This window comes from Dendrobates tinctorius, unplaced genomic scaffold (genome assembly GCF_039654945.1).
Source record: "Dendrobates tinctorius isolate UK_male_01 unplaced genomic scaffold, ASM3965494v1 ptg000276l, whole genome shotgun sequence".
Classification (NCBI taxonomy): Eukaryota; Metazoa; Chordata; class Amphibia; order Anura; family Dendrobatidae; genus Dendrobates; species Dendrobates tinctorius.
The window spans coordinates 2,400,404-2,427,153 of NW_027361943.1; the positions used below are offsets into that span (position 1 = coordinate 2,400,404).

At 42.9% G+C, this 26,750-nt stretch overlaps 1 protein-coding gene across 1 annotated transcript in view; it reads left to right on the top strand.

Annotated features, from left to right (window-relative positions):
- Positions 1 to 26,750, top strand: part of CPAMD8 (C3 and PZP like alpha-2-macroglobulin domain containing 8) — a 357,262-nt gene that overhangs the window by 276,719 nt on the left and 53,793 nt on the right. The window contains exons 32-34 of the mRNA XM_073559839.1: positions 7,902 to 8,038; positions 11,449 to 11,604; positions 11,715 to 11,777. Of these exons, the coding sequence (XP_073415940.1) occupies positions 7,902 to 8,038; positions 11,449 to 11,604; positions 11,715 to 11,777 (356 nt within the window). The remainder of the gene's footprint in view (positions 1 to 7,901; positions 8,039 to 11,448; positions 11,605 to 11,714; positions 11,778 to 26,750) is intronic.

Here is a 26,750-nt window from a genome sequence, read left to right on the forward strand (position 1 = left end):
AAACTCACGCTTACAGGAAGAGCATTGCTAATCCCGCCCATCGTCACATGATTGCGGGTTACCGATGGGTCGCCATAATAACCAGAGGTCTGCAAAAATACTTGGCACTCAAAATTGGGGAAGCAATTTTTTCTTTATTGTGCATCCAGACAAAAATAGACTTATATCATATGAACGTTTTTGGTTTCTTTTAGAGTAGACTATAAGTTACAAAAAAGTAAACAAGAGAACAAAACAATATGTCAGAACAATGCTATAGACATATAATACACTTTCACAATAATAAATAATAACCTGACGTCAGAAGCAGGATCTATAGTGAAGGAAAGTGACTGCAGACATTCATTCCATAAGTATACATGCAGTTTTCAGATTTCATCTGTGCCATAAATGAGGGTAAGAACATGGTTAAGGAAAACGGATTTATGAGTAACAGAAAAATTTTTTCAGGGACCGAAGTCCACAACTATGGTGAAATGGCTATACGTAAAAAAGATATCCATGTGCTCCCAGAGTGTTCATCACTATAATAGAATAGAAATGTCCATGCTGACAAATATGGATGGCAAGGAGGATATACCTGTAAGAGATACAGTAGGGTAAAAGATATCCTAAGGCAGGAATGAAATCCTATAATGCTGAAAATAAGAAAAAGAGCAAATAAGAGCATTGTATACAGCTGAATGGTACACAGAGAATACCAAGGGGTTAATGATTAGCATGAGTGACCAAGATAATGTGGTTGAATGGTGAGCTGTAAACTTCAGTACCTGTTTATTTTGTAATGACTGGAGCTCGAGTCTATCAAAGGGGCTGGATACAATATGACTACATAAGGAAGAAAACACGGGTGTTAAATGATGCTAAAATGTGCAAAAACATCTTAATGGTGGCCAGAAGAGACCAATAAATAACGGCACTATGTACCTGGATGAAGCAGGCCTTAGGGAGAGAGAGGCAGCGCTGTCTGGAGCTGTATCTGTAAGGGGCTGCAGCACTGTGAAGAGGGAGAAGGGAGGATTAACTCCTTAACCCCCAAGGGTGGTTTACACGTTCATGACCGGGCCAATTTTTACAATTCTGACCACTGTCCCTTTATGAGGTAATAACTCTGGAACGCTTCCATGGATCCTGGTGATTCTGACATTGTTTTCTCTTGACATATTGTACTTCATGCTAGTGGTAAAATTTCATTCATATAACTTGCGTTTATTTGTGAAAAAAATGGAAATTTGGCAAATATTTTGAAAATTTCGCAATTTTCCAACTTTGAATTTTTATGCCCTTAAATCACAGAGATACGGCACACAAAAAACTTAATAAGTAACATTTCCCACATGTTTACTTTACATCAGCACAATTTTGGAACCCCAATTTTTTTTTCTTAGGAAGTTATAAGGGTTAAAAGTTGACCAGCGATTTCTCATTTTTACAACACCATTTTATTTTTACGGACTACATCACATTTGAAGCCACTTTGAGGGGTCTATATGACAGAAAATACCCAAAAGTGACACCATTATAAAAACTGTACCCCTTAAGGAGCTCAAAACCACATTCAAGAAGTTTATTAACCCTTCAGGTGCTTCACAGGAATTTTTTGAATATTTAAAAAAAAAAAGAACATTTAACTTTTTTCACAAAAAAAAATACTTCAGGTTCAATTTTTTTTATTTTACCAAGGGTAACAGGAGAATTTGGACTGCTGCAAAAGTTATTGTGCAGTTTGTCCTGAGTACGCTGATACCTGATATGTGGGGGGGAACCACTATTTCGGCGCATGGCAGAGATCAGAAGGGAAGGAGCGCCGTTTGACTTTTTCAATGCAAAATTGGCTAGAATTCAGATTGGACGCCATGTCACGTTTGGAGAGCCCCTGATGTACCTAAACAGTGGAAACCTCCCACAAGTGACCCCATTTTGAAAACTAGACCCCCCAAGGAACTTATCTAGATATATGTTGAGAACTTTGAACCAACAAGGGGTTCACAGAAGTTTATAATGCCCGGGCGTGAAAATAAAAAAATCATTTTTTTCCACAAAAATGATATTTTTGCCCCCAATTTTTTATTTTCCTAAGGGTAACAGAAGAAATTGGACCCCAAAAGTTGTTTTGCACTTTGTCCTGAGTACGCTGATACCCTATATGTGGGGGTAAAACACTGTTTGGGGGCCTGGCAGAGCTTGGAAGGGAAGGAGCACCATTTGACTTTTCAACGCAGAATTGGCTGGAATTGAGATCAGACGCCATGTTGCATTTGGAGAGCACCTGATGTGCCCAAACAGTGGAAACCCCCCAATTCTAACTCCAACCCTAACCCCAACACACCCCTAACCCTAATCTCAGCCCTAACCAAACCCTAACCCTAACCCTAATGGGAAAATGGAAATAAATACATTTTTTTAATTTTATTATTTTTCCCTAACTAAGGGAGTGATAACGGGGGGTTTGATTTACTATTTATGGCGGTTTTTATATTTGGCAGCTGTCACACGCTTAGGCTATTTGCCCACGTTGCGTGTTAAAACGCACACTAAAAACCGGACTTCTTCCCAGAAATCGCGCGTTTTTTCCCCCGCTCGATTTCACCGCAATTTTACCGCGATTCTGTTCACGATTTTGCCACGATTTTCTCAAGCACTTTCCAAGCGATTTGAAGCATCGCTTGGAAAGTGATTGACAGGTTGGTCACACTCGTCAAACATAGTGTTTGACAAGTGTGACCAGCTTTTTACTATTGAGGCCGCCTATGCGGCATCAATAGTAAAAGATAAAATGTTAAAAATGATAAAAAAATTAAAAAATCGGGGTATATTTACCTTCCGACGTCCCGCGCTGCATTCCCGGGCCTCAGCGTTCCCAGTAATGCCTTGCGAGACCTGTGATGACGTTGGTCTCGCGTTACTATAGCAATCTCGCGAGACCACGTCATCACAGGACCTTGCCTCAAGGCATTACTGGGAACGCTTAGGTCGGGAATGCAGCGCGGGACGTCGGAAGGTAAATATACCCCGATTTTTTTATTTTTTATTCTTTTTTTTTTACAGGGGTATGGTACCCAGGGCCTGGAGGACAGTCTCCTCTCCTCCACACCGTGGGTACCAACCGCACATGAGACGCTTAACTTCCCGCATGGTGGGCATAGCCACATGCGGGAAGTAAGCGATTCTCATGCATTCCTATGGGTGCGGAATCGCGGCAATTCTTTGCGAATCCGCACAAAAGAATGACCATGCTGTGATTTTTTTCTGCGATGCGATTCCGCCGCGGAAAAAAGCGCAGCTTTAGCACAGCATGTGCGGAATGCCATAGGAATGCATGGGGTGCTTTCTGTACACGATTTTTAAACATTTTCGCAGCGTTTTCGCGCCGAAAATCGCGGCAAAAACGCTTAAAAATCGCATCGTGGGCACACAGCCTAAAAGACGCTTTTTATTGTAAAAATAGTTTTTGCATCACCATATATTGAGAGCTATAATTTTTCCATATTTTGACCCACTGAGTCATGTGAGGCCTTTTTTTTGCGGAACGAGTTTTTATTGGTACCATTTTCGGGCATGTGACAATTTTTGATCGCTTTTTATTCCGATTTTTGCGACGCAGAATAAACAAAAACCAGCGTTTCAAGAATTTCTTTTTGGGGGTGCGTTTACACCCATCCGCGTGCGGTAAAATTGATAAAGCCCTTTTATTCTTTGGGTCGGTACGGTTACAGCGATACCTCATTTATGTCTTTTTTTATGTTTTGCCGGTTTTATGCAATGAAAACAATTTTATATAAAAAATAATTATTTTTGCATTGCTTTATTCTGCGAGCTATAACTTTTTTATTTTTTCACTGATGATGCTGTATAGTGGCTCGTTTTTTGCGGGACAAGATGATGTTTTCAGCGGTACCATGCATATTTATATACGTCTTTTTGATCGCACGTTATTGCACTTTTTGTTCGGCGGAATGTTAATAAATTATTATTTTTTTGCTTCGTTTTTTATTTTTATTTTTTAAGGTGTTCGCTAAAGGGGTTAACTAATGGGACTGTTTTATAGGGCGGGTCGTTACGGACGTGGCTATACCAAATATGTGTACTTTTATTGTTTTTGTTTTTTTTAATTCCAAAAAATGAATTTATTTAGCGATTTTTTAAAAATTATTTTTACACTTTTTTTTTTAAACTTTATTACATTGTCCCAGGTGGGACATCACTGTCCTGTGACAGATCGCTGATCTGTCACATCACAGATCACTGTGACAGATCAGCGATCTGTCACGGGCACTGCACAAGGCTTCCTCCTGGCCTGCGCTTTGCAGGCATGAGGAAGCCAGCTCCCTGCAGGCCCCCGAAGGTCCCCGTCGCCATCTTGGATTCGGGGACCTCCAGGGATGGAGCCACCCGCAGCAGTGCTGCACATTGCGCTGCTGTGGGGGGCTCAGGGAAGCATCGTGTTTGATCGCGGTGTGCAAGGGGTTAACGTGTCGGGGGGCAGTTCGTGACCACCCCTAACACATTGTGCCGGGTGTCAGCTGAGATAATCAGCTGACACCCAGCCGCGATTAGCGGCACTCACCACGTGGGCGCCGCTGATCGCTGTGACGTACTATCCCGTCCCTGGGAATTAAGTCCCAGGGCACACGGACGGGATAATACGTCACATGACAGAAAGGGGTTAATGTGCTTGGAATCAAAGCCCCTTGCAGATACTGCTCCCGTGTTTTCTTCCTTATGTAGTCATATTGTAACCAGCCCCTTTGATAGACTCGAGCTCCAGTCATTACAAAATAAATGCTCTTATTTGCTCTTTTTCTTATTTTCAGCATTATAGGATTTCATTCCTGCCTTAGGATATCTTTTACCCTACTGTATCTCTTACAGGTATATCCTCCTTGCCATCCATATTTGTCAGCATGGACATTTCTATTCTATTATAGTGATGAACACTCTGGGAGCACATGGATATCTTTTTTACGTATAGCCATTTCACCATAGTTGTGGACTTCGGTCCCTGAAAATTTTTTTCTGTTACTCATAAATCCGTTTTCCTTAACCATGTTCTTACCCTCATTTATGGCACAGATGAAATCTGAAAACTGCATCTATACTTATGGAATGAATGTCTGCAGTCACTTTCCTTCAATATAGATCCTGCTTCTGACGTCAGGTTATTATTTATTATTGTGAAAGTGTATTATATGTCTATAGCATTGTTTTGACATATTGTTTTGTTCTCTTGTTTACTTTTTTGTAACTTATAGTCTACTCTAAAAGAAACAAAAATACCTTTCTGATGAAGGTCCGTTGTTGGACCGAAAACGTTCATATGATATGAGTCTATTTTTGTCTGGATGCACAATAAAGAAAAAATTGCTCCTCCGATTTTGAGTGCCAAGTATTTTTGCATATGTCTATGGGTTGGAAACCTTACTTGAGCACCAATTCTCCTCTGTTTTTCTCTGGAGTGCCGTGGTTTTTTTGTTAACCAGAGGTCTGCAGCAGACCTCTATGGTTGTCATTGCCAAATTGCTATAAGCGCCACCCCGGTTGGCGCTCATAGCAAGTTAGCATTTCTGCTACACACAGGCGATCTGATCATCGCCTGTGTGTAGCAGAGGCGATCAAAGTACTGCAGCTTCTAGTGTCCCATGGAGACTATTGTAGCATGCAAAAAGTAAAAAATGTTTTAAAAAATATATAAAAAAATAAAAAAAATCAACTCACCCCTATTTTGCCCCATTCAAAATAAAACAATAAAAAAATCAAATATACACATATTTGGTATCACTGCATTCAAAATCACCTGATCTATCAATCTAAAAAAGTATTAACCCAATCGCTAAACGGCGTAACAATAAAAAAAATGAAAAACGTCAGAATTACGTTTTTTTGGTCGCAGCTACATTGCAATAAAATGCAATAACAGGCAATCAAAAGATTGTATCTATAAAATAGAGACGCTACAGGTCTCGGAAAGTGGCGTCATTTTTCTTTTCCTTTTTTTTTTTTTTTTTTTTACAAATTTTGGATTTTTTTCACTACTTACTGTATTTTTTGGACTATAAGGCTGGTTTCACATTTGCGGCATGTTGCATTTCGGCACGCACGGCGCACCGTCAAAAGTGCGCAGCACGCTACTTTCACACTGGCAGCGCATGAACTGCGCACCCTATGCTAAAGATAGGGTGCGCCGATCGCATGCGTGCAAATGCAAAAGTAGGCGGTGATCCCGGATGGGGCGGGCAGGGAGCCGGCTTGGGGCGGGGCTTAACGACGCAGGGCGCAGCGTTGTTTTAACGCAAATGTGAAACCAGCCTTAGACACACTTTTCGCCAAATATTTTTTGGGGAAAATGGGGATGCGTCTTATAGTTGGAATGTACAGTACTTACACTTAGCGTGGTGGCAGCAGGAGTTGGGAAATTCTTCCGGTGGTCTTGGTCCGACACTGCAGGGCAATGATGGTGCAGCTGGTGTGGCAGCGCTCGGTGGTGCTGGGGGCTTCGGCAAAATTTTCTGAAAGCCCAGAGCCCCGCACTTCTATTGCCTCGATGATTTGGCCTCCGGGAAAATGGCCGCCGGATGCGGCGCATGCACAGATTGAGATCTCAGCTCTGAGATCTCATTGTCGAGATCTCAGTCTGCTCCTTGGGGAATGAATCTGGCCTCCAGGAAAATTGCCGCTAAAGGCGGTACGTGTGCAGATTGAGATCTCGACTCCGAGATCTCGCCTCCCAATGGTGTTATTCAAAAGTACAACTTGTCCCGCAAAAAAAGCCCTCACATGGCCATTTTGACTGAAAAATAAAAAAGTTATGGCTCTGGGAAGAAGAGGAGCAAAAAAACAAAAAATGCAAAAAATGAAATACCTCTGGTCGCTAAGGGGCTAAAATCATTTTATTGTCAGAGTTTCTTGATCAGTTCTTATATAGTGGGGTGATTCCTAAAATATCACGTAACTCTCATATTCAGAATTAGATTTTTCTAATGGAATACATGGATCTTATGAGTATTGAGGTATTTATAAAAGCAAGCTATTTGTTGAGAGCATTCCCCAACATATGCTTCCACCAGAACGCTTCTGCAGTGCCCTTGTATAGCCTTACAATGGCATACTGTATATCACCAAATGGCACAAAAGTAAAAAAGAAAATGTTATACCTTAAAGCAGCAGTCCCCATCCCGTGGCTTCAGAGCCACATGTGGCTCGCGGGCCCATGATGTGAGGCTCACGTCTGTCTATCAGCTTGGTGCACCAGGTCTAGTATCAGCTCTGAATAACAGGTCTCTGGATGTTGACTTTTTTGAGTACATACTGGCTTTGGGGGTTTAGGGAAAGATGAAATATAATAATCGGAATATATGATAATGCTGCCAGTCAAAGAATGTTCTTGAAGCTGGATGTGATAGTGTTGTGGGAGTACTTGATGCCAGAATACTTAATTTGGCTAAGGTGGGAACCCCTGGATCTAGGTATACTGCCTAGGTGTGATTTCTGTGAGAAAGTTTTGGCTCTCATTAAATTGGTAATGGAGGCTTTGGGTGTCACTATGCTGCGGGGGAGGGGTAGGAGCAGGGTATCACTACTTTGAGGGTAGTGGGGGTTGAGGTCTTGATGTGGCTCAGAACTCTCTCTCAGAGCTGAATTTGACTCTCAGGTAAGAAAGGTTGGGACCACCGCCTTATAGTATAAATTATTATTTCAGGCCCACTGTACTTGCCTGTTTAGGTAAAAATAAAGTGTGCTGACGCAATTTAAACCATTGAAGTCCAATAGAGACCAAAAAGACATTATTTTGTCCTCTCTCTAGTGAACTAAGGTTTTTGGCACATTTTCAGATTGGAAATAAAAGCATGAACAGAGTCTACATTGCAGTCACCTTACTGTTTGTTTCTCCATTCTTCATTTAGTGATCTCTGCAGAAGTAGAAATGACTGCTTATGCTTTGCTAACTTATACCCTTCTTGGAGATGTGGCATCTGCTCTTCCAGTAGTGAAATGGCTTTCCCAGCAACGAAATGCCCTGGGGGGGTTTTCATCGACACAGGTTGGACATTCAATTATAATGCCTTGAATAATGCATCATTCTGATTCCAAGAGAATTTCTGGGTTCTGGGAGAGATAGAATACAGATTGGTGATTTATAATATACTAGATTATGGCCCGATGCTATCGCATCGGGAGGATGCGATAGCATCACACCTCTTGCCATGTTAACCCTCAACACACACACTCCTCTCACCTTTCACCATCTCCACTCACTCTTTCACTCCACATACGACCCCTTCTCTCACTCCGTTTCTCATACTCACGCCGTCATCGCCGCTGCTCCACGATCCCCGACATCTTCTTCCGCCGGCGCCATCCTGGATCCAGACGTTGTCCACGCCGGCGACATGTTCTTGCGGCGACGCCATCTTGAGTATCATGAAATCCCGCGATACTCAAGATGGCGTCGCCGGAAGAACATGTCGCCGGCGTGGACGATGTCGGGATCCAAAATGACGTCGGCGAAATCTCGCGAGTTTTCGCCGACACCATTTTGGATCCTGACATTGTCCTCACCAGCGACATGTTCTTGCGGCGACGCCATCTTGAGTATCGCGGGATTTCGCCGATCCAAAATAGCGTCGCCGCAGGAACATGTCGCCGGCGTGGAAGCCGTCGGGATCCAAAATGGCGTCGGCGAGATTTCGCCGACGCCATTTTGGATCCCGACGTCCTCCGCGCCGGCGACATGTTCTTGCGGTGACGCCATCTTGACTATCGCGGGATTTCGCCGATCCAAAATGGCATCGCCGCAAGAACATGTCGCCGGCGTGGAGGACGTCTGGATCCAGGATGGCGCCGGCGGAAGAAGATGTCGGGGATCGTGGATCAGCCGCGATGACGGCGTGAGTATGAGAGACGAAGTGAGAGAAAGGGTCGTATGTGGAGTGAAAGAGTGAGTGGAGATGGTGAAAGGTGAGAGGAGTGTGTGTGTTGAGGGTTAACATGGAAAGAGGTGTGCGGTGACGTCACCGGTTACAACTGGACGGAAGTTGTTACAACCGGAAGCTGCTTAGGGCATTTATTATTATAGATAATAATAATATATTGTAAGATAATCTTGTTTTTCCATTTGTGTAATGGGAAGACAATCCAGCGCAGGAGTTCTCAACTAGTTTTCCTAAAGGTGCGAGATGAAAATATGGCATCTTGTTATCGTCTCACTGTCTTTTTAGAACTATTTAAATAAAGATTTACTATTTGACAGTGGAGAAACCAGATACGACCCTAAATTAATTAAGACCCCTTATCTTTACCCCAAAAATGAATATAGACTACTGTCAGCACAACTTATCATATCTCAGACCAGATCCCTAAAATTAATTTAGACCACTAAAAATAAATTTTGAACCTAAACCAGCCCCCTAAATTAATTTAGATCACAGGCCTGACCAGACCCTAAAATTAATGAGACACCAGAGAGTTATGACTAGTCATACCCCACACCAAACACCTAAACTTTATTCAGAAAAAAATGGGATAAGCCAGCACATCTAGCCTGTTATGGCTGAAAATGCAGGAGCAAACACACTACGACATTGAACATGTGAATCATTGTATTTATTTCTATTTAATTTCTAATACAGCGCCATTAATTCCCCATTGGGATCACAATCCAAATTTTGCTATCAGTATGTCATTGTAGTGTGGGAGAACACCACAATTCTCAGAGGAAACCCTGCAATCAAGTGGAGAACATACAAACTCCTTGTACATGTTGTCCTTGGTGGGACCCAGGACCCTGGTGCTGTAATGCATTAATTAACTGAGTGACAGTGCTGCCATTGTACTACTATATTTATATTGAGGGTTTTTTTGTGGTCAAATTGTGTAAGGCTATCTTTCAACAAGGCTTTTGGACCGGGTGTACTAGGCCCTAACGGTTGTTCAGATACTGAAGCCTTGCATTTAATTTATTAATTTCAATATGAATTAATTCATTTTTTAACAATTATAACCTCTATTGATCATTACCACTATGCAAAAAGTAACTGTAATGCATTAAAATGTCATGCTAACAGGTTACAAAAGAATTATCTTGTACTACACATGTTTATGAATCCAATGTTCAAAAACCACCTCATTGATTTATTAGGGCCAGGAACTAACTCACATGCAGTGTGGTACCCCAATAATAAGCAAAGATTGCAAGTGTGGCCAAGTGTGGAGTACTCCAAATGTCACCAAACAGAAAAGAAAAACGTAGCAGCCATAAACCACAAAATAAGATAAAAAACAAACAAATTTTATTAGTACACCAATATAAAATATCAAATACATATATTATACAAGTCATGTATATAACAAGGAGGAACAACCAAAGACAGAGGGGCCGACTGTAATTAATAGGGTAAAAAGACACCCAATGTGGATAAAAAATTTCAGGTGTCCACGTTTAAAGTATAATTGAATGACTGTGGAGAAAGTGCATGTGCATGGAAAGTAAGGTGCCAGAATGGTTTACATGTCTAATAACTTCCCATATGTAGCTACAAAGTATTTATTAAATCACTATCAACCATGTCACAAAAATACCAACTGCCGCTTACCCATATCTGAATGAGTTGAGTTGCCCCCCGCAACCCGACATGCGTTTCGCCACGACTTTCTCAATTCTTCTAAGTTGTACTTTATTGAAGTGCTATTAACAATGGCATCAACTTCTTTCAGCTTCTGCCTGGTTTCATCTGTATAGTTTTTAGGCAATTTGGGTTTTTCTTTAAAGTTCTTGATGATTAGCTTTTTGATGACACCTCCCCTTGAGAAAGCCATGGCGAAATGCGTGTCGGGGTTGTGGGGGGCACCTCAACTCACTCAGATATGGGTAAGTGGCAGTTGGTATTTTTGTGACATGGTTGATAGTGATTTAATATATACTTTGTAGCTACATATGGGATGATATTAGACATGTGAACCATTCTGGCACCTTACTTTCCATGCACATGCACTTTTTCCACAGTCATCCAATTATACTTTAAACATGGATACCTGACATTTTTTTGATCCACATTAGGTGTCTTTTTACCCTATCTATTAATTATGGTCTGCCCTTCTGTCTTTGGTTGTTCCGCCTTGTTATTTGCATGACTTGTATATATTTATATTGGTGTACTAATAAAATTTGTTTGTCTTTTATCTTGTTTTGTGGTTTATGGCTACTCCGTTTTTCTTTTCTTTTCTACTACACATCTTTGTATATTCATGACATTACTTGGGAGCACACTGTGACAAATGACATGAAGGATTCACCCAATGTGATGGACAATAGTGAATTCCAAAAATCATTTAAGATCCCCTAATATCCCTCTATCTTTTAGTGCAAGGTTAGATTTGCACTAGTATTTAATTTAGTATAGCATAATTGTGTCTGGAAGCAATGTACAAACAAATATATGTAATTTTTCACAGGACACATGTGTGGCACTACAAGCTCTAGCTGAATATGCAATCCTTTCCTATATTGGTGGCGTTAATCTTACAGTATCTCTGGCATCAACCAACTTGGACTATCAAGAGAACTTTGAGCTTCACAGACTAAACAAAAAGATCCTGCAGAGAGCTGTGGTGAGTAAACAATAGAAAAGGGTCTAGCATAAGCTAGAGGGGGACTTTATATTTTTTTTTATTATTGTTACCAATGTAGCTGTTTTTTTACATTTCTGTCCTGATTTCAGATTCCCACCATCCCTACTGGTTTATTTGTCAGTGCAAAAGGAGAAGGCTGCTGTTTAATGCAGGTAAAATCATATTCATTTCAGAGTGTAAGAAGGACCTTTCACCAGTTTGAGCATGTTATTCTGGCCACATCATGGAACAGTGGCTGCGTAAAACATAGTTTTTATTCTCTAATTCCTCCTTCCCATTGCCAAGATATTAGCTTGCAAAGTTTGGGTTATAATGTATACTGTATCCAAGGGGGCATTAGCAGAGATTTGCCTTTTCTTACTTTTTCCCTTGCATAATATTGACCATTGATAAGCATGCAGCAACATACAGAGGAAAAAAAGAACATGTCCCCAGAGCATTTTAAAACAGGCTTTCTGATCTCCTCGGTGATCTCAATGCTGGCAGCTACTGTGTGGTAGTGTCAGTGTGTGGGAACATGGAGTACAGCAGACTTAACAGTGCTGTGAGGGAAGAGCTGCAGATGCAGTGGTATTTGTAATGACACACAGCCTTGCTCTCCTCACTGATCTCACTGCCGACATTTACTGTGATTATTAGCAGGTTAAGGGATTAAAATAGAGTTGTTTGTCATTAGATTTCTTACACAGAAAAAAGCCTGTTCTAATCTTTCCTGGGGGCATGTCCTTTTTATCCCCTATATGTTGCCGCCTGCTTATGATTGGTCAACATCATGCAGGGTAAAAATTATACATCTCTAGAGACAAATCAGTGGTAACGTCCACTTGTGCATAGCATAAATTATAACCTAAACTTTGCAAGCTAATATCTCTGCAACAGAGAGGAGAAATTAAAACATAAGAACTACATTTTACAGTAGTCACCTCTGAATTCATATGATATGGCCAGTTTAACATGTTAAATTTGGTGTGAGGCCCTCTTTAAGGCCCAAAAAGCAGCAAATGTGTCCTGTATGTCATGCATAAATTCTAGTGCAAAATAAGAAGTATGATTTCTTGCTCTGCACAAAGCCTTACAGGTGAAATTTTTGGTGTGCTGACAGGAAAAGTTAAGGAAATATTACCCAAATCCTTCTTTCAACTAAGCTTTATCTGTTTTAGGGATATGTACAGCCAGTCCCTCTCAAACTAGGTTGTTCGACTTCTGTGTATAGAAGACTTTTGTTTGCTGAGAAGCCTTAGTCCATATGGTGTTAAACCATAAATCAATTGCTGCTTTAGGGACAAGGTTAGAATCTATATAATAAGATACCAACCAGCTACCTTGTGCACAAGTTCATATTACATGTGAATCTTTTTATAAACACCTGGGCTGTGTATATGTTTTGAACATTGTGTGTGTGTCATGGCCAAAAGTGGTGGCACCGTTGAAATTGTTACAGAGAATGAAGTATTTCTTGCAGAAAATTATTGCAATTGCACCTGTTTTGTTCTACACATGTTCATTTTCTTTGTGTGTATTGCAACAACATAAAAAACAGAAAAAAGGACAAATTGGAGATCATTTCACACAAAACCCCCAAAATGGGCATGACAACATTTTTGGCATCTTTCCAAAATTGTGAGTAAATGACTTTGTTTCAAACAAGTAATGCTTCCTCAAACTCATCCGTGGCAAGTAACAGGTGTGGGCAATATGAAAATCAAACCAGAAACCAGATGAAAAGGGGGAATGATGACTCAATCTTTGCATTGTGTGTCTGTGTGTGCCACACAAAGCATGGAGAACAGAAAGACGAGAAGAGATCAGTCTGAGGACTTGAGACCCAAAATTGCTGAAAATATAACAATCTCAAGTTTTCAAGTCCAGATCTCTAGAGATCTTGATGTTTGTTTGTCCATGGTGCACAGCATAATCTAGAAGTTTTCAACCTATGGCACTGTAGCTAATCTCCCTGGACGTCCACAGCAGAGAAAAATTAATAAAAGTTTGCAACGCAAGATAGTATGGATGGTGGATAAGCAGCCCCAATTGAGTCCAAAGAAATTCAAGTTGTCCAGCAGGCTCAGGGTGCATCAGTGTCAGAGCAAACTATTCATCGACATTTGAATGAAGTGAAACACTACGGCAGGAGACCCAGGAGGACCCCACTGCTGACACAGGGATGGAAAAAAGCTAGATTGCAGTTCTCCAAAATGTACGTGAGTAAGCTAAAATCCTTCTGGGACAGAGGAGACCAGCATAGAGCATTTTGGTAAAGCACATCATTCAACTGTTTACCAAAAATGGAATGAGGCCTACAAAGAAAAAAAACCCAGTATCTACAGTCAGATATTGTGGAAGTTCAAAGAAATTTTTGGCTTGTATTGTTACCTCTGGCACTGGGTGCCTTGACTCTGCGCAATTGAAAATAACCACGACACTGCTGATCAGTGGTACACAAGTAGGATCCAATCCTGTTAGAAAAAATAGCAAGAAACTTGTCACTCAAAATAGATGAAAATTCATAAATTCATTTAATATGCAATTCAATAGAAAAGGGTTTTGCAAACATTTCGATCCATACTAGACCTTCCTCAGTGTACTGCATAAAGATAGAAACATATTTACAATATACAATATACAATATTAACATAGATGTACAGTTGAAACCAGAAGTTTACATTCACTATATAAAAAGACACATATGCATGTTTTTCTCAATATCTGGCATGAAATCAGAACCTTTCCCGTTTTCGGTCAATTATTTTTACCATAATTATTAATATTTGCCAAATGCCAGAATAATGAGAGAGAGAATGTTTTAAGGCATTTTTATTATTTACTGCAAAGTCAAAAGTTTATATACATTTCATTGGTATTTTGGTACCATTGCCATGAAACTGAATGACTTGAGTCAAACATTTGGGATATCTTTCCACAAGCTTCTCACAATAGTTGGTCGGAATTCGAACCCATTCCTCCTGACAAAACTGGTATAACTGATACAGGTTTGTAGGTTGCCTGGCTCGCACCTGCCTTTTCAGCTTTGCCCATAAATTTTCAATAGGATTGAGATCAGGGCTTTGTGATGGCCACTCCAAAATATTGACTTTGCTATCCTTAAGCCACTTTGTTACCATTCCATGTTGGCAGTATTCTCGGGGAATTGTCCATTTGGAAGACCCGTTTCTGCCCAAGCTTTAACTTCCTGGCTGATGTCTTGAGATGTTGTTTCAGTATTGCCATATAATCTTCTTTTCTCATGATGCCATCTATTTAGTAAAGTGCATGTCACGCAAAGTGTAGGAAAGACGAAGTGCAACACAAAGAGATGAGGAGAAGAGAGCCCAACAATAGGGAAGGGGAAAATGAAAGCCCCTAGGCAGATCTAAAGTCACCCTGTCTGCCCTAAACGTCCCTATATAGGTTCTGCACCTATTGCCGAGCAGGAATCTAATCCCTTCCTGACCCTGGCAATAATCCCTACTTAGGGAATCATGTGGTGAGCACTAGTCAATTCCCACTACCACTAAAGACAGCTGGGATAGACGAACAAGGGGAACACTTATCTTGAGGAGAATCAGAGATGTAACACAGACGTCCTCCAGCAACACCAGAGAGGAAGCTAGCCAACAGCTATAGCTCAACAGGGGGACAGCTCAGCCTCAACAAGGGGAAATGGAAATATCACTGGTAACTCCCAGCAGCAGGCTGGGAGTCTATAAACACCCAGGTCCAGGTGTGTCAGTTAAATCCAGATAAAGGTTGCCACTGGGTCAAAGAGTCAGAAGGGTTAGGAAGTCTGCAAAGCCAAACGCAGAGACCTTCTGCAGCTAGATGCAGTGCGACTGTCTGCAGCTTCTGACATACCCATGACAGTATCCTCCCTTCTACGAGTGGCCTCCAGACACTCAGGATCAGGCTTCTCGGGACAAGAGGTGTGAAAGGCATGAACCAGCCTGGGAACATTCACCTCTGATGCAGAGACCCACATAATTTCCCCTGGACCGTAACCCTTTCAGTGCTTCAAGTATTGTAGGGAGTGACATTGGAGGCGAGAATTTACAATTCGCGAAACCTGAAACTCAAGATTTCCATCAACCATTATTGGGGGCGGCGGTAGGGGTGGGGGCTCAAGAGGTTCCACATACTTCTCTTGATCAAAGACCTATGGAAGACATTGTGAATCTTAAGAGCCTAAGGTAACTCAAGATGAAACGCTGCTGGATTGATGACGGCAGTTATTTTATAGGGACCAATAAATCTAGGTCCCAACTTCCAGGAAGGAATCTTCAACCTGATATTACTGGTAGACAACCACACAAAGTCATTCACATTCAGGTCCAGATGCGGCAAACGTTTTCTGTCAGGCATACGTTTGTACCTGTCCCCCATAATCTTCAAATTATTCAGAACGCCTGTCACACTGAGGAGAGCGACAAAGCAAAATTCTCCTCTTCTCGAACTCTCGCTAAATGCACCAAACTTTGGATGGTAACCATATGCACCAAAGAATGGTGACCTGTTGGTAGATTCTTGACGGTGATTATTTATAGCAAATTCTGCCATCAGTAAGTAGGATGCCCAATCCTGATTTTCGGAAACAAAATGCCTGAGGTAGATCTCCAAATTCTGGTTATCGCGCTCGGTCTGTCTATTCGACTGGGGATGGAAGGCAGAGAAAAAGGACAGCTGTACCCCCAGTTGAGAAAAGAATGCCCTCCAGAACTTGGAAACAAACTGGGTCCCCCCAATCTGACACCACATTGGAGGGAATCACGTGAAGCTTCACAATCTCATTTATAAACACCTGAGCAAGAGTCTTGGCATTCTGAATTGCCGGAAATGCAACAAATTGAACCATTTCATGGCACCTATCAACAATCACTAAAACCACAGTCTTGCCTGCAGATACCAGTAGTTCAGTAATAAAATCCATGGACAAGTTTGTCCATGTTCTACTAGGAATAGGTAGTGGAAGAAGGGTACTAGATGGACAGGTATGCGATACTTTAGAACGCGGACTTTTTCCTCCCTTAAGGGCTGAAAAAAAACATACACCCTTTTTTTGCGAACATCCCCAAAAATGTACGATGCTGAGGCACCCCCTAACTGCATGGGTTCCTCCACCCTCTCCCGTACGGGTTCACTGCTAGATTGCTCCACTGTCAAAATGTCAATACTCTGAAAAAGAGGCTCCGGAGAAGGTGGTCTTACCCACCTATCCCAAAGGCATCTGTCAACACGTATAACCAATGACATAGCGGCCTCCAAGGACTCAGGGGTTTAACATACCGCCAAGGCATCTTTCAACCTTTCAGTGAGACGCTGAAGAAATTGGCTTCTGAGAGCCGGGTCATTCCACTCATTATCAGTTGCCCACTTGCGGAATTGAGTTACAGTGGGTATGGAAAGTATTCAGAGCCCTTTAAATTTTTCACCTGTTTGTTTCACTCAGGCATTTTTAATTGCACCAGGATTCTACCCCTCCATTGAGATATAGACTTCAGTCCAAGAGAGGATTCATATTAGGTTCACAGAGAGATGTAGACTGTCTAAGAGAGGATTGGCATTAGGTCCTGGCAATGAGAATCGCCTTATCGTGGCTGCCAGGTACACATGAATTGGCCAATTTATGCGCTAAGCATTCTCAATTTTTCATATTTCTAGTGCGGGAATGCAATTCAATTTTCATCTTTCATACTTCATGTTTGCATGCTATATCGTTACAGAGTGCTACTTTTTGTTTTATTATATCTGAGTTGGCTACTATAGGTAAGAACCTGTTCAGACCCAGTTTATGTTTGGATGTGATGGTCAGTTTTTTTGCTATCAATTTAATTAAACACAGCTGGACTCCAATGAAGAAGTAGAACCATCTCAAGGAGGATCACAAGGAAATGGACAGCATATGATTTAAATATGAGTGTCTGAGCAAAGGGTCTGAATACTTATGACCATGTGATATTTCATTTTTTTCTTCTTTAATACATTTGCAAAAATTTCTACATCTTTTTTTAGTCTAGATGGGGTGGGGTGCAGAGTGTACATTAATGAGAAAAAAATGAACTTTTTTGAATTTACCAAATGGCTGCAATGAAACAAAGAGTGAAAAATTTAAAGGGTTCTGAATACTTTCCGTACCCACTGTATGTTAACTTTTGGTTTCAACTGTATATAGTCATTAACTAGAATTCATTATTATCATTGATGCATACAACAACATTTAGGCATTATAGATTCTCAATCTTATAATCTTATAGGTGTGGAGAAACATATTCTAAAATCCAATTGTATGACACACAGTCTGTAAAAGAAAGTAAAGAGATGCACCTTAGGAGAGAAACATGTCAGTGAAAACATATCAGAAAAGTGAGATTCTAGACAAGGTAACACTCACATAGCAGGATTGCGTTTAACTCTGTAATACTTTAGAAAGCACTGTACGTGGTGTCCACCGCTGGTATTGCCAGCGCTTTGGACGCTGCAGAAACCCCGCTCCGCCCAAAGCGCCAACCCCCTTTCTATGCGCAGTGAGAAGGAGAAAATAGAAGAGGTTAGTGAACCAGTGTATATACCACATCAAACTATATGACATCATTCCATGTTATCATATGCAAAGTATACATGCAAAAAAGTAAAAATACAATGAAGTATTCTTAAAAAATTATTATAAACATAAGGATATAGTATATACAAGTCATGCACAGACATGGTATCATTATACATTGATGGTTATGAAGAATATAGGTCAACAAGCATCATGGTCATCTACAGAAAAGATTCCTATGAATATGTTAAGAAAAGGAATTCTACTGCCAAGATACATGTACCATGAAGCTTATGGATGTTAAAACCTTCATAGGATTATATGAAAGATAGGATGTTTAGGCCCCTAGGTGAAAAAGAACGCAGTTCATGGATCCAAATTGCTAATCAGCGTTTTTATTGGCAACCTCTATATGCTCCTTTACTGGATAATTGAGTGACCACATGCTGCACCAGTCCAGGCATATATAGGAGCATCAGGGTCAGCCGCTGAGGAGCGGGGGCACCAATTTCGTATAAGGTGCCAACCTCCGCTGATAGGCAGTTTGAAATCAGGGTGCTGTTTGCAGGGCTATGGTAGGCAGCACGGTTATTTGACTTTATGTGTGGTAATGTCTTGTATTTTAATAGGCGTAATAAAGAATAATTTTATCTGGTATAATGTTTATGTAAGGTTCCTTGATAGCACATTTGATTTTTTACCTTATTTTTTGTAATTGCTAACTATTTCTTAATCGACGTTTTATTAAACGTAAATGATCTCCACCCCTACGTGGTGGCGGTATGTGTTTTATAACTTGAAATTTCAAATGAGCAATTGTGTGTCTACAATGGTGTGACACTATAGCACTCATTACAGTAGCCAATGTGGATCTCTGCTCTAAGAGTGCTTACAGGCCATAAGGCCATAACATTGTAGTCATGCCCTAGAATCCTTTATAGGGATCTTGTGGTACTCCACTTGAAACACCCTTCCAATAGGATGTGCAACCATGCATCACCACTCTTTGGGTAAGATCACTGAACCAGTTACAAATCCACCTAACTGTAGCCGTGTCAATCCCATACTTGGTCATTTTTTCTATAAGGATAATATGAGACACTTTATCAAATGCTTTGCTGAAGTCGAGATATACTATATCTACCACATTTCCCTGATCCACACAGTCAGTGATTCCATCATAGAAGGAAATACGTACTTACATACATGCTGTTTAATAATTTTTTCAAAGATCTTTCCTGGTTTAGAAATAAGGCTCACTGACCCGTAATTTCCTGGCTCTATCGTCTTTCCTTTTTTGAAGATAGGGACATTTGCCCTTCTTCTGGGACTTTTTCTGTTGCGTTCCCGTGTGGTCAGCAGGCACGTCAAAATGACGCACACGGACACATGCGCATACAACGCATGTCCCTGTGTACACAATATTAAAGATAGGAACGCAGGACGCATGCAGAAGTAGGTGGAGCGTAGGCGGAGCTTAAGGGAAGAAGTACGCAGCCCTACGCAGACCAGCCAAACGCTAATGTGAACCCTGCCTTACACCTATCTTCTGATGAGCATCAAATGCTCTCTGGCAATTAGTGTTGGGTAAATGAGTAATCGTTGTAGGCTGGATACTGAATCTCGTACTTCCCATAGCCACCCTGTTATTGATCCTGTTGTATGTTCCCATTCCCGCCATCATCATGGCCCTTTTTCTGACACGTCGGCCATATTTCTCCAGCAAACCTGCACCTTACCAGCAGCAACTGTAGAAAAGAGGGTGTTCCAACGCCACGGACAAACTTCTAAATTATATAGGACTCATTCACACTAAAAAAAAATTATTTTATGTTAGTAACTAAATACAGAAGGGGAGATCTCAGTGTTATACAGGCCTCATCAACAGGCCCCCCAAAATTCTCCTGTTACTAAGGTCATACAGTAGGGGATATGTCACTTCGAAATTGTTTGTAGCATCTAGTTAATGTTATATAGGCCTTATCGACAGGCCTTCCAAATTCTTCTGTTACTAACGTCATACAATAGGGGACATCTCACTTTAAAATTGTTTGGAGTATCTAGACTTCACACCGCACCATTCCATTGAAGCTGTCCTGACTATAGTCACCAATGACCTACTAACCACCATATGAAAGCGGTGTGAGTTTGTCTTCCTCCTTCTCCTAGACCTAGCACCTGTCTTTAAGACAGTGGACCATTCCCTCTTACTACAGACTTGCTGATCTGTTGACATTGCATACTTGGCCCTTTGTTGGATCTCCTTGTACCTAACAGACAAGATATTCAATGTCTCCCACTCATACACCACCTCCTCATCTCGCCCCCTATGCGTTGGTGTCCACCAAGATTCAGTAGTAGGACCGGGAACTATGCTTAGAGGGCGCATGCGTGCGCTCCCTCCCTCTTAAAAGGACCGCCCACATCAACCTAAGGTATTCCATCCTATAACTGGGCGAAACCTTCTATTTAAGGCTTCTTCTCCAACATGGAGGTGCCTGAGCTACATTGTTAGTTTGCTTTGCATGCTTGCTAGTTTTAAGGTTTACCAGGTCTGCCTGTCTGCTTGTCTTCCCTGTACCAGTCTGCTCGTACCTGTCTGTGCTCTTCTGTCCATCAGCCATTCCAGATTGCACCTGCCAGTACCCATCTGTCTAACATCCGATCCAGCCAGCACCTGCCAGTGCTTTTCTGTTCCTCAGCTGGTCCCATCTGCATCCCTGGTTTCAGAGTCCCTACAGTGCCTGCATTTTTCATCCCTCCTTTGGGCCGTAGCAGCTTACCCGCTGTAGGGGATCAGCTGCCACCTTCTGTAGGTCAGCTATGGAGTAGCACCTGGTGCCACCACTTTTACCTCCTTGAGTCGCAGTTTTTGCATGCTGCCACTTGTCTGAGTAGGCATTAGTAGGCCACCTAGTTACGCCCCTTCCAGGCTTTCAGAGGGATACGGAACAGTGATTCCACCACCTTGTCCGTTACAGTCTCCATCTGCTGGGTTGGCTGTAGTGGAAGAGGTGTCGGTCCCCACTATACTAATTCTACTTTATTGCAATTGTTGACACTTTGTTGGTGTCTCCCACTAATTTTTGTAAATGTGTAGACTCCTGATTGGGTCTCCTTCATGCGTGTTGCCTGTAGCAGTAGGCCTTCAAGACCATCAGGCCTCCACTTCCTTGGAGTCAACTACCTGTGTTACTATCCTTCAATTTTTATGACAATACTAGTCTACGAAATGTATATGATATTTGTGCCACCTGAGTGTGGCTGAGTATGAAAGCAGGTTGAGCTGTTGCATGTGGTATCAGGGCTCCCGGCACAGGAGGCCTACATTGGTCCCTCACCCACCTCCTCTTACTGTGAAGCTCAATTGAAAGCTGTAAATGCTGTTCCAGACCCGATACCACATGCCTGGCTGATTGCTGCGGTTCCATGCTAAAATTTGTAATGTGGGTGAATTGAGGCCACTTTCCTGGTTTCTGCCCCTCATTTGATGTGTTTTGGCAGCATTTGGGGCCATTATAAAGTGTTATGCGTGCATTTGTTTTTGCCTCCCATTGACCTGAATGGCGTTCAGTTATGTTTGGCAAATACTCGACAAATTAATAGGCGAATATTGCAAATTCGGCGATCGTAATCCGAATCAAACTGACATGTCCGCCATGTCTGTTATGCCGCAAGTTGCCTGGAGCAGTGTGCACGCGTGCCTTACCTCATGGCTGCACGCTGTTGCTGGGTAACCATCCATCTCTGTCTGACTCTACAATCCGCTGTACTCCTGGAACCCCTGATCATGTGACCTTTCCTATGTGCCAGCCCTGGTCTGGTTCTGCAATCCGCTGTACTCCTGGAACCCCTGATCATGTCACCTGCTGTATGGTTCTACCCAGGCTGTTCTAGCAATGCTCTCTATGATCCTGGAGGATCTGAACCCAAAGTCCCTCCCTGGTCCTGACCCGTAAGTACTGGTGCTATGGTGCTATATCAGGCCACCCCTCCCTATGGTCAGGGCCTGAGTATTGTGTTGCTTCCCTGCATGGCTGCTTGGTCTTCTGGGTCGCTCCCCCTATTCTGTGCCCCTGCACGCTGCCCTGTCTTGCGTCTCTGCACGCACTCCATGCTTGTACTCCGTCTCTTGTCCCGTGCCTTGTCTTATCTTTGTCCATTGTGCCATGTTTCGTCCTTGCCTTGCTTTGCCTTGTAGTACTTCCGCTGTTCTCTGCCTTAGCCTGTTTCGCCATGTCTAGCCTTTGCTATTCTGAGCCTTGTAGTACTTGTCATGTTTCTTGCCTCTGCCTGGTTTTCTGTACTCTGCCCTATGGTGCTCTCTTGCACATTTCCATGTCTAGTCTCAAGGCTCCGCCTTGACCCGACTCTGGGCTTCGGCCTCCGCTCCGCTGCTAGACTCTGTCCTATCGTGCTGTCTTGCACATTTCCACGCTAGTCTCAATGTGTTCCCCTTGACGGAGCTCTGGGCTTCGGCCTACGCTCCGCTGCTAGCCCTTTTATTGCTCTGACCCCGCGCTGTGCTTCTGCCTACACTCCGCTCCGTGCTTTGTACCTTGCCTTGCCTTGCTTTGTTTCTCACCTTGCCTCGCCTTGTTTCTTCATGTGCCCTTTGCATGCGCCTGGCCTTCCTAACCTCCTGTTTGTGCCTCAGCCATGCCCGCCCTAGCCGTGCCCGCCTGCTTGTGCCTCAGCCGTGCTCGTCGGTCAGTGACAGCTGTGTCGCCTGCTATGCCCCAGTCGGGTTCGCTGGAGTCTTACCTGCCTGTTTGTGCTGCAGCCTGTCCAGCTAGCCAGTGCCCCAGCCATGCTCTCTGTGCTTCCTTGCACTCACGCTGTCTCTGTACTGTGCTCTCCGTGCTTCTCCTAGCACGCGCAGGCCCTCGCCTGCCCCGTGGCATACCTCCCCGTGCTTCTGTAAAAATACGCGCAGGTCTAGCCATGTACCCTGTCGTGCCCTCTAGCACGTACAGGTCCTAGTCTGTACCCTGGCATGCCTCTCTGCACGCGCAGGACTCTGCCTTGAACCTTGACCCTGGTGAGCCCTCTGCACGCGCAGGACTCTGCCTTGAACCTTTACCCTGGCATGCCCCTCTGCACACACAGGACTCTGCCTTGAACCTTGACCCTGGCATGCCCTCTGCACGTGCAGGACTCTGACTTGTACCCTGACCCTGGCGTGCTCCTCTGCACGCGCAGGACTCTGCCTTGAACCTGACCCTGGCGTGCCCCTTGGCACACGCAGAACTCTGCCTTGTACCTTGTGCCTTGGCGTGTCTCTACACACGCATCCTGTCTTGCACCTTGCTTTGAACCCTGGCGTGTCCCCTACACACGCACCTTGCCTTGCACCTTGCCCTGGACCCTGGTGTGTCCTTGCATGCACCCTGCCTGGAATCTTGCCTTGGACCTCGGCGTGTTCCCTAACACGCACCATGCCTGGAGATCTGTCGTGCCTCCTTGCCTGAACCCTGGTTTGCCTGCCAGATGCCCGGAACCTGCCGATCGCTGCCAGAGATCGTAAGCCTGATGACTGAGGCCTGATGTCCGGAGCTGATGTCCGCAGCCTGATGCCCTGATCATGTTGATCGCTGCCAGCTGTCCGGAGTCCGATGCCATTGTGCCTTTGCCTGTACCCAGGCATGCCACCTGGCATGTACCATGCTATGGACCTTGGCGTGCCCACGCACGCACCTTGCCGTGTTTGCTTGTTCTCACGTTTTTGCACTGAATGTTTCCCTGAAGTTGTCTTAATGAAGATACCTTGAACTTACACCTTGTCTTGTCTTGCTTCCTGCTTGTCCTCAGACACTTGTACCTAGTGTCTACTTGAGCCGCCCGTCTGGTGCCAGCAGTCGTGGTGGCTCACCCCCTTGGTCTTGCCCCTGACACTCACTGTATATGGGGTGGTTCCTCACAAGGTCAGTTCGCCCTAGGTGGGTGCCACAACCCAGAGGGTCCACTCTAAAGAAAAAGTCGACTCAGCGTAAGCTGACCTAGTCACACAAACATTGAAATATTCTCTCATCTCTAATTGTTATGATCATTTTCCTTCACATTTAAATCAATATCCAAAGTTCTGTCAGGTAATTTGATGGTCATAGTATCCAAAAAACTAATAGAACTTAAATCATAATGTAAAGTAAATTGCAATTCCGGCCATATGATTGAGTTCAGAATGAAAGGACAGGAGGGAGTCCAACGTGCCCCACCAAATGCAAAAAACATCATCAATATATCATCGCCAAATCAAGGCATTTTCTTGGAAATTACAACTTGTATAAACATTGTTCTTCAAACTCTGCTATGTAGCAATTAGCATAAGACATTGCCACATTGGACCCAATCGCTGTCCCCTGTACCTGAAGAAAAAAATTGTCACCAAGCATGAAAAAAAATTTCTTGCAAAACTAATGTAAGAAGTTCCATACAAAATTAACCACATTGTTGTCATAAGAGGAAGTAGTTAGCAACTTTCTGACTGCATCTAAGACCTTATTATGTTGTTTGGAAGTATATAAGCAATTTACATCTCACGTCACTAAAAAGGATGTAGTGGGAACACATTTTAGTTTACGTATAGTGCTGATAATGACTCCTGTATCAAGTAAGTAAGACTTAGATTTCCTAACCAATGGTGTTAAAATTCTTTTGAGCAATATACGTACTTAATGGAGATAGAACTGAGTCTGTTGGCGCCACAATGTGACGTCCAGGTGGTTTATTGAGACGTTTGTGAATTGTAGGCAACATATACAGTACAGGATTAATTGGATGTTAGTTAATCAAAAATTCACCAACTTTATTGTAAATAGTACAATTCAATAAGTAAGGTTCAATGGTTTTGTTTAATTTACGGGCAATCTGAATAGTAGGATTGAAAGGCAATATTTGGTAAATAGTAGGATAAGATAGTTGTCTCATAATCTTCTCAATATAATCAGTTTTATCCTTAATTACAATTTCTCCCCCTTTGTCAGTGAGTTTAATTAACAAGTTTTTTGTTTTAACGTATATACTCGTGTATAAGCCGAGTTTTTCATCACATTTTTTGTGCTGAAAATGCCCCCCCTCGGCTTGTACACGAGTCAATTTTCCCAGAGGGCTGGCGTGGGAGGGGGAGCAGCGGAGTAGCGGGTCACAGAGGCAGGAGCCAGCAGCTGTGGCTACAGCCTGTACTGCTGCTGTAATAGTGCACAGTTCAAGCTGCAGCCGCCGGTTTACAGTACACATCCTAGTCACCTACCTGCGTGCCCTCGCTGGCACTGCATCTCGTTCGTTCCAGCACCATCAGCTCTACCGGCCAAGCGATCACGTGGCCTCGCTCATTAAGGTAACGAATATGCACGCCTCTCCACTCTCATAGGCATGGAGTGCATATCATTACCTTAATGAGTGGAGCCACGTGATCTCTCTGCCAGAAGAGCTGTTGGCGCAGGAAGGAGGTGCAGTGCCAGCGAGGGCACATAGGCAGCTGAATAGGATGTGTTTTTGTTTGGTTTTTTAACAGGAATCATGCATACTAGGTAGGGGATAGAAAGCTATACATACAAGGATAGGGGATAAGGAGCCATGCATACCAGGACAGAGACATGGGAGCCATGCATACAATGACAGGGACGGGGGAGCCATGCATACAATGACAGGGACGGGGGAACCATGCACACAATGACAGGGACGGAGGATCTGTGCATACAATGACAGGGACGGGGGAGCCATTCAAACTAGGATAGGTATGAGGGGGACAATGCATACCCGGCTTATACGCGAGTCAATAAGCTTACCCAGTTTTTCATGGCAAAATTAGGTGCCTCAGCTTATACTTGGGCCAGCTTATACTTGAGTATATCCGGGTAGTTGGAGATTCCAGCGCTTGACGTTTTCAAATTTGACATATTAGTTGGACAGTGAAAACTCCCCTTGCATATATCCTATTTAAACATATCCACTTCCTGGTTAATGAGGCCAATAAAGGTCTCAATTGGTGGACTATGTATAGGAGGCATAAAACTACTTTTAATATGCAAATTTAGATCTCCGAGCTTTATGGGTGCAGAAGCAGTCAGACAAATTTGTTACAACAGAATCCTTATTACCAAAATGTACTTTCAACCTTAAGGATCTAAAGAAACGATGTAAGTCCAGGTCTAATTGAAAAGTTTCCAATTTATAAGTAGGACAAAATTAAAGTCCTTTTTGGAGACGAGACCTTCCACAAGCGCGGTTGTGCTTTTCTCTGCAGTGCGATCTGTCTTATCTTCACTAAAGGCTTTATCGCCTCACAGAAATTATTATTCATGATTGATCTCTTCTGAGGAAGTCCAATTTTAGGCCGGAACATCAACTGTAACTGTTTAGTGGATGCTCCTGTGTTTTCTATGTACAATAATTATATATTCAGCATCAAATATTGGAGTGTTAAATTCTGCTTTGTTGTCCTTACTGCTGTATGTGGCCCGGTGAGCAGAAGTACAGAGGGGGAGCCCAGACCCAGTCTATGCCCCCTCTTGCGATTCTGCTCACGGGACTCCAGGGTATGATAAAGTATTATGTGCCATATAGCTGTCCATGTGGTTTATTGTATGTAGGA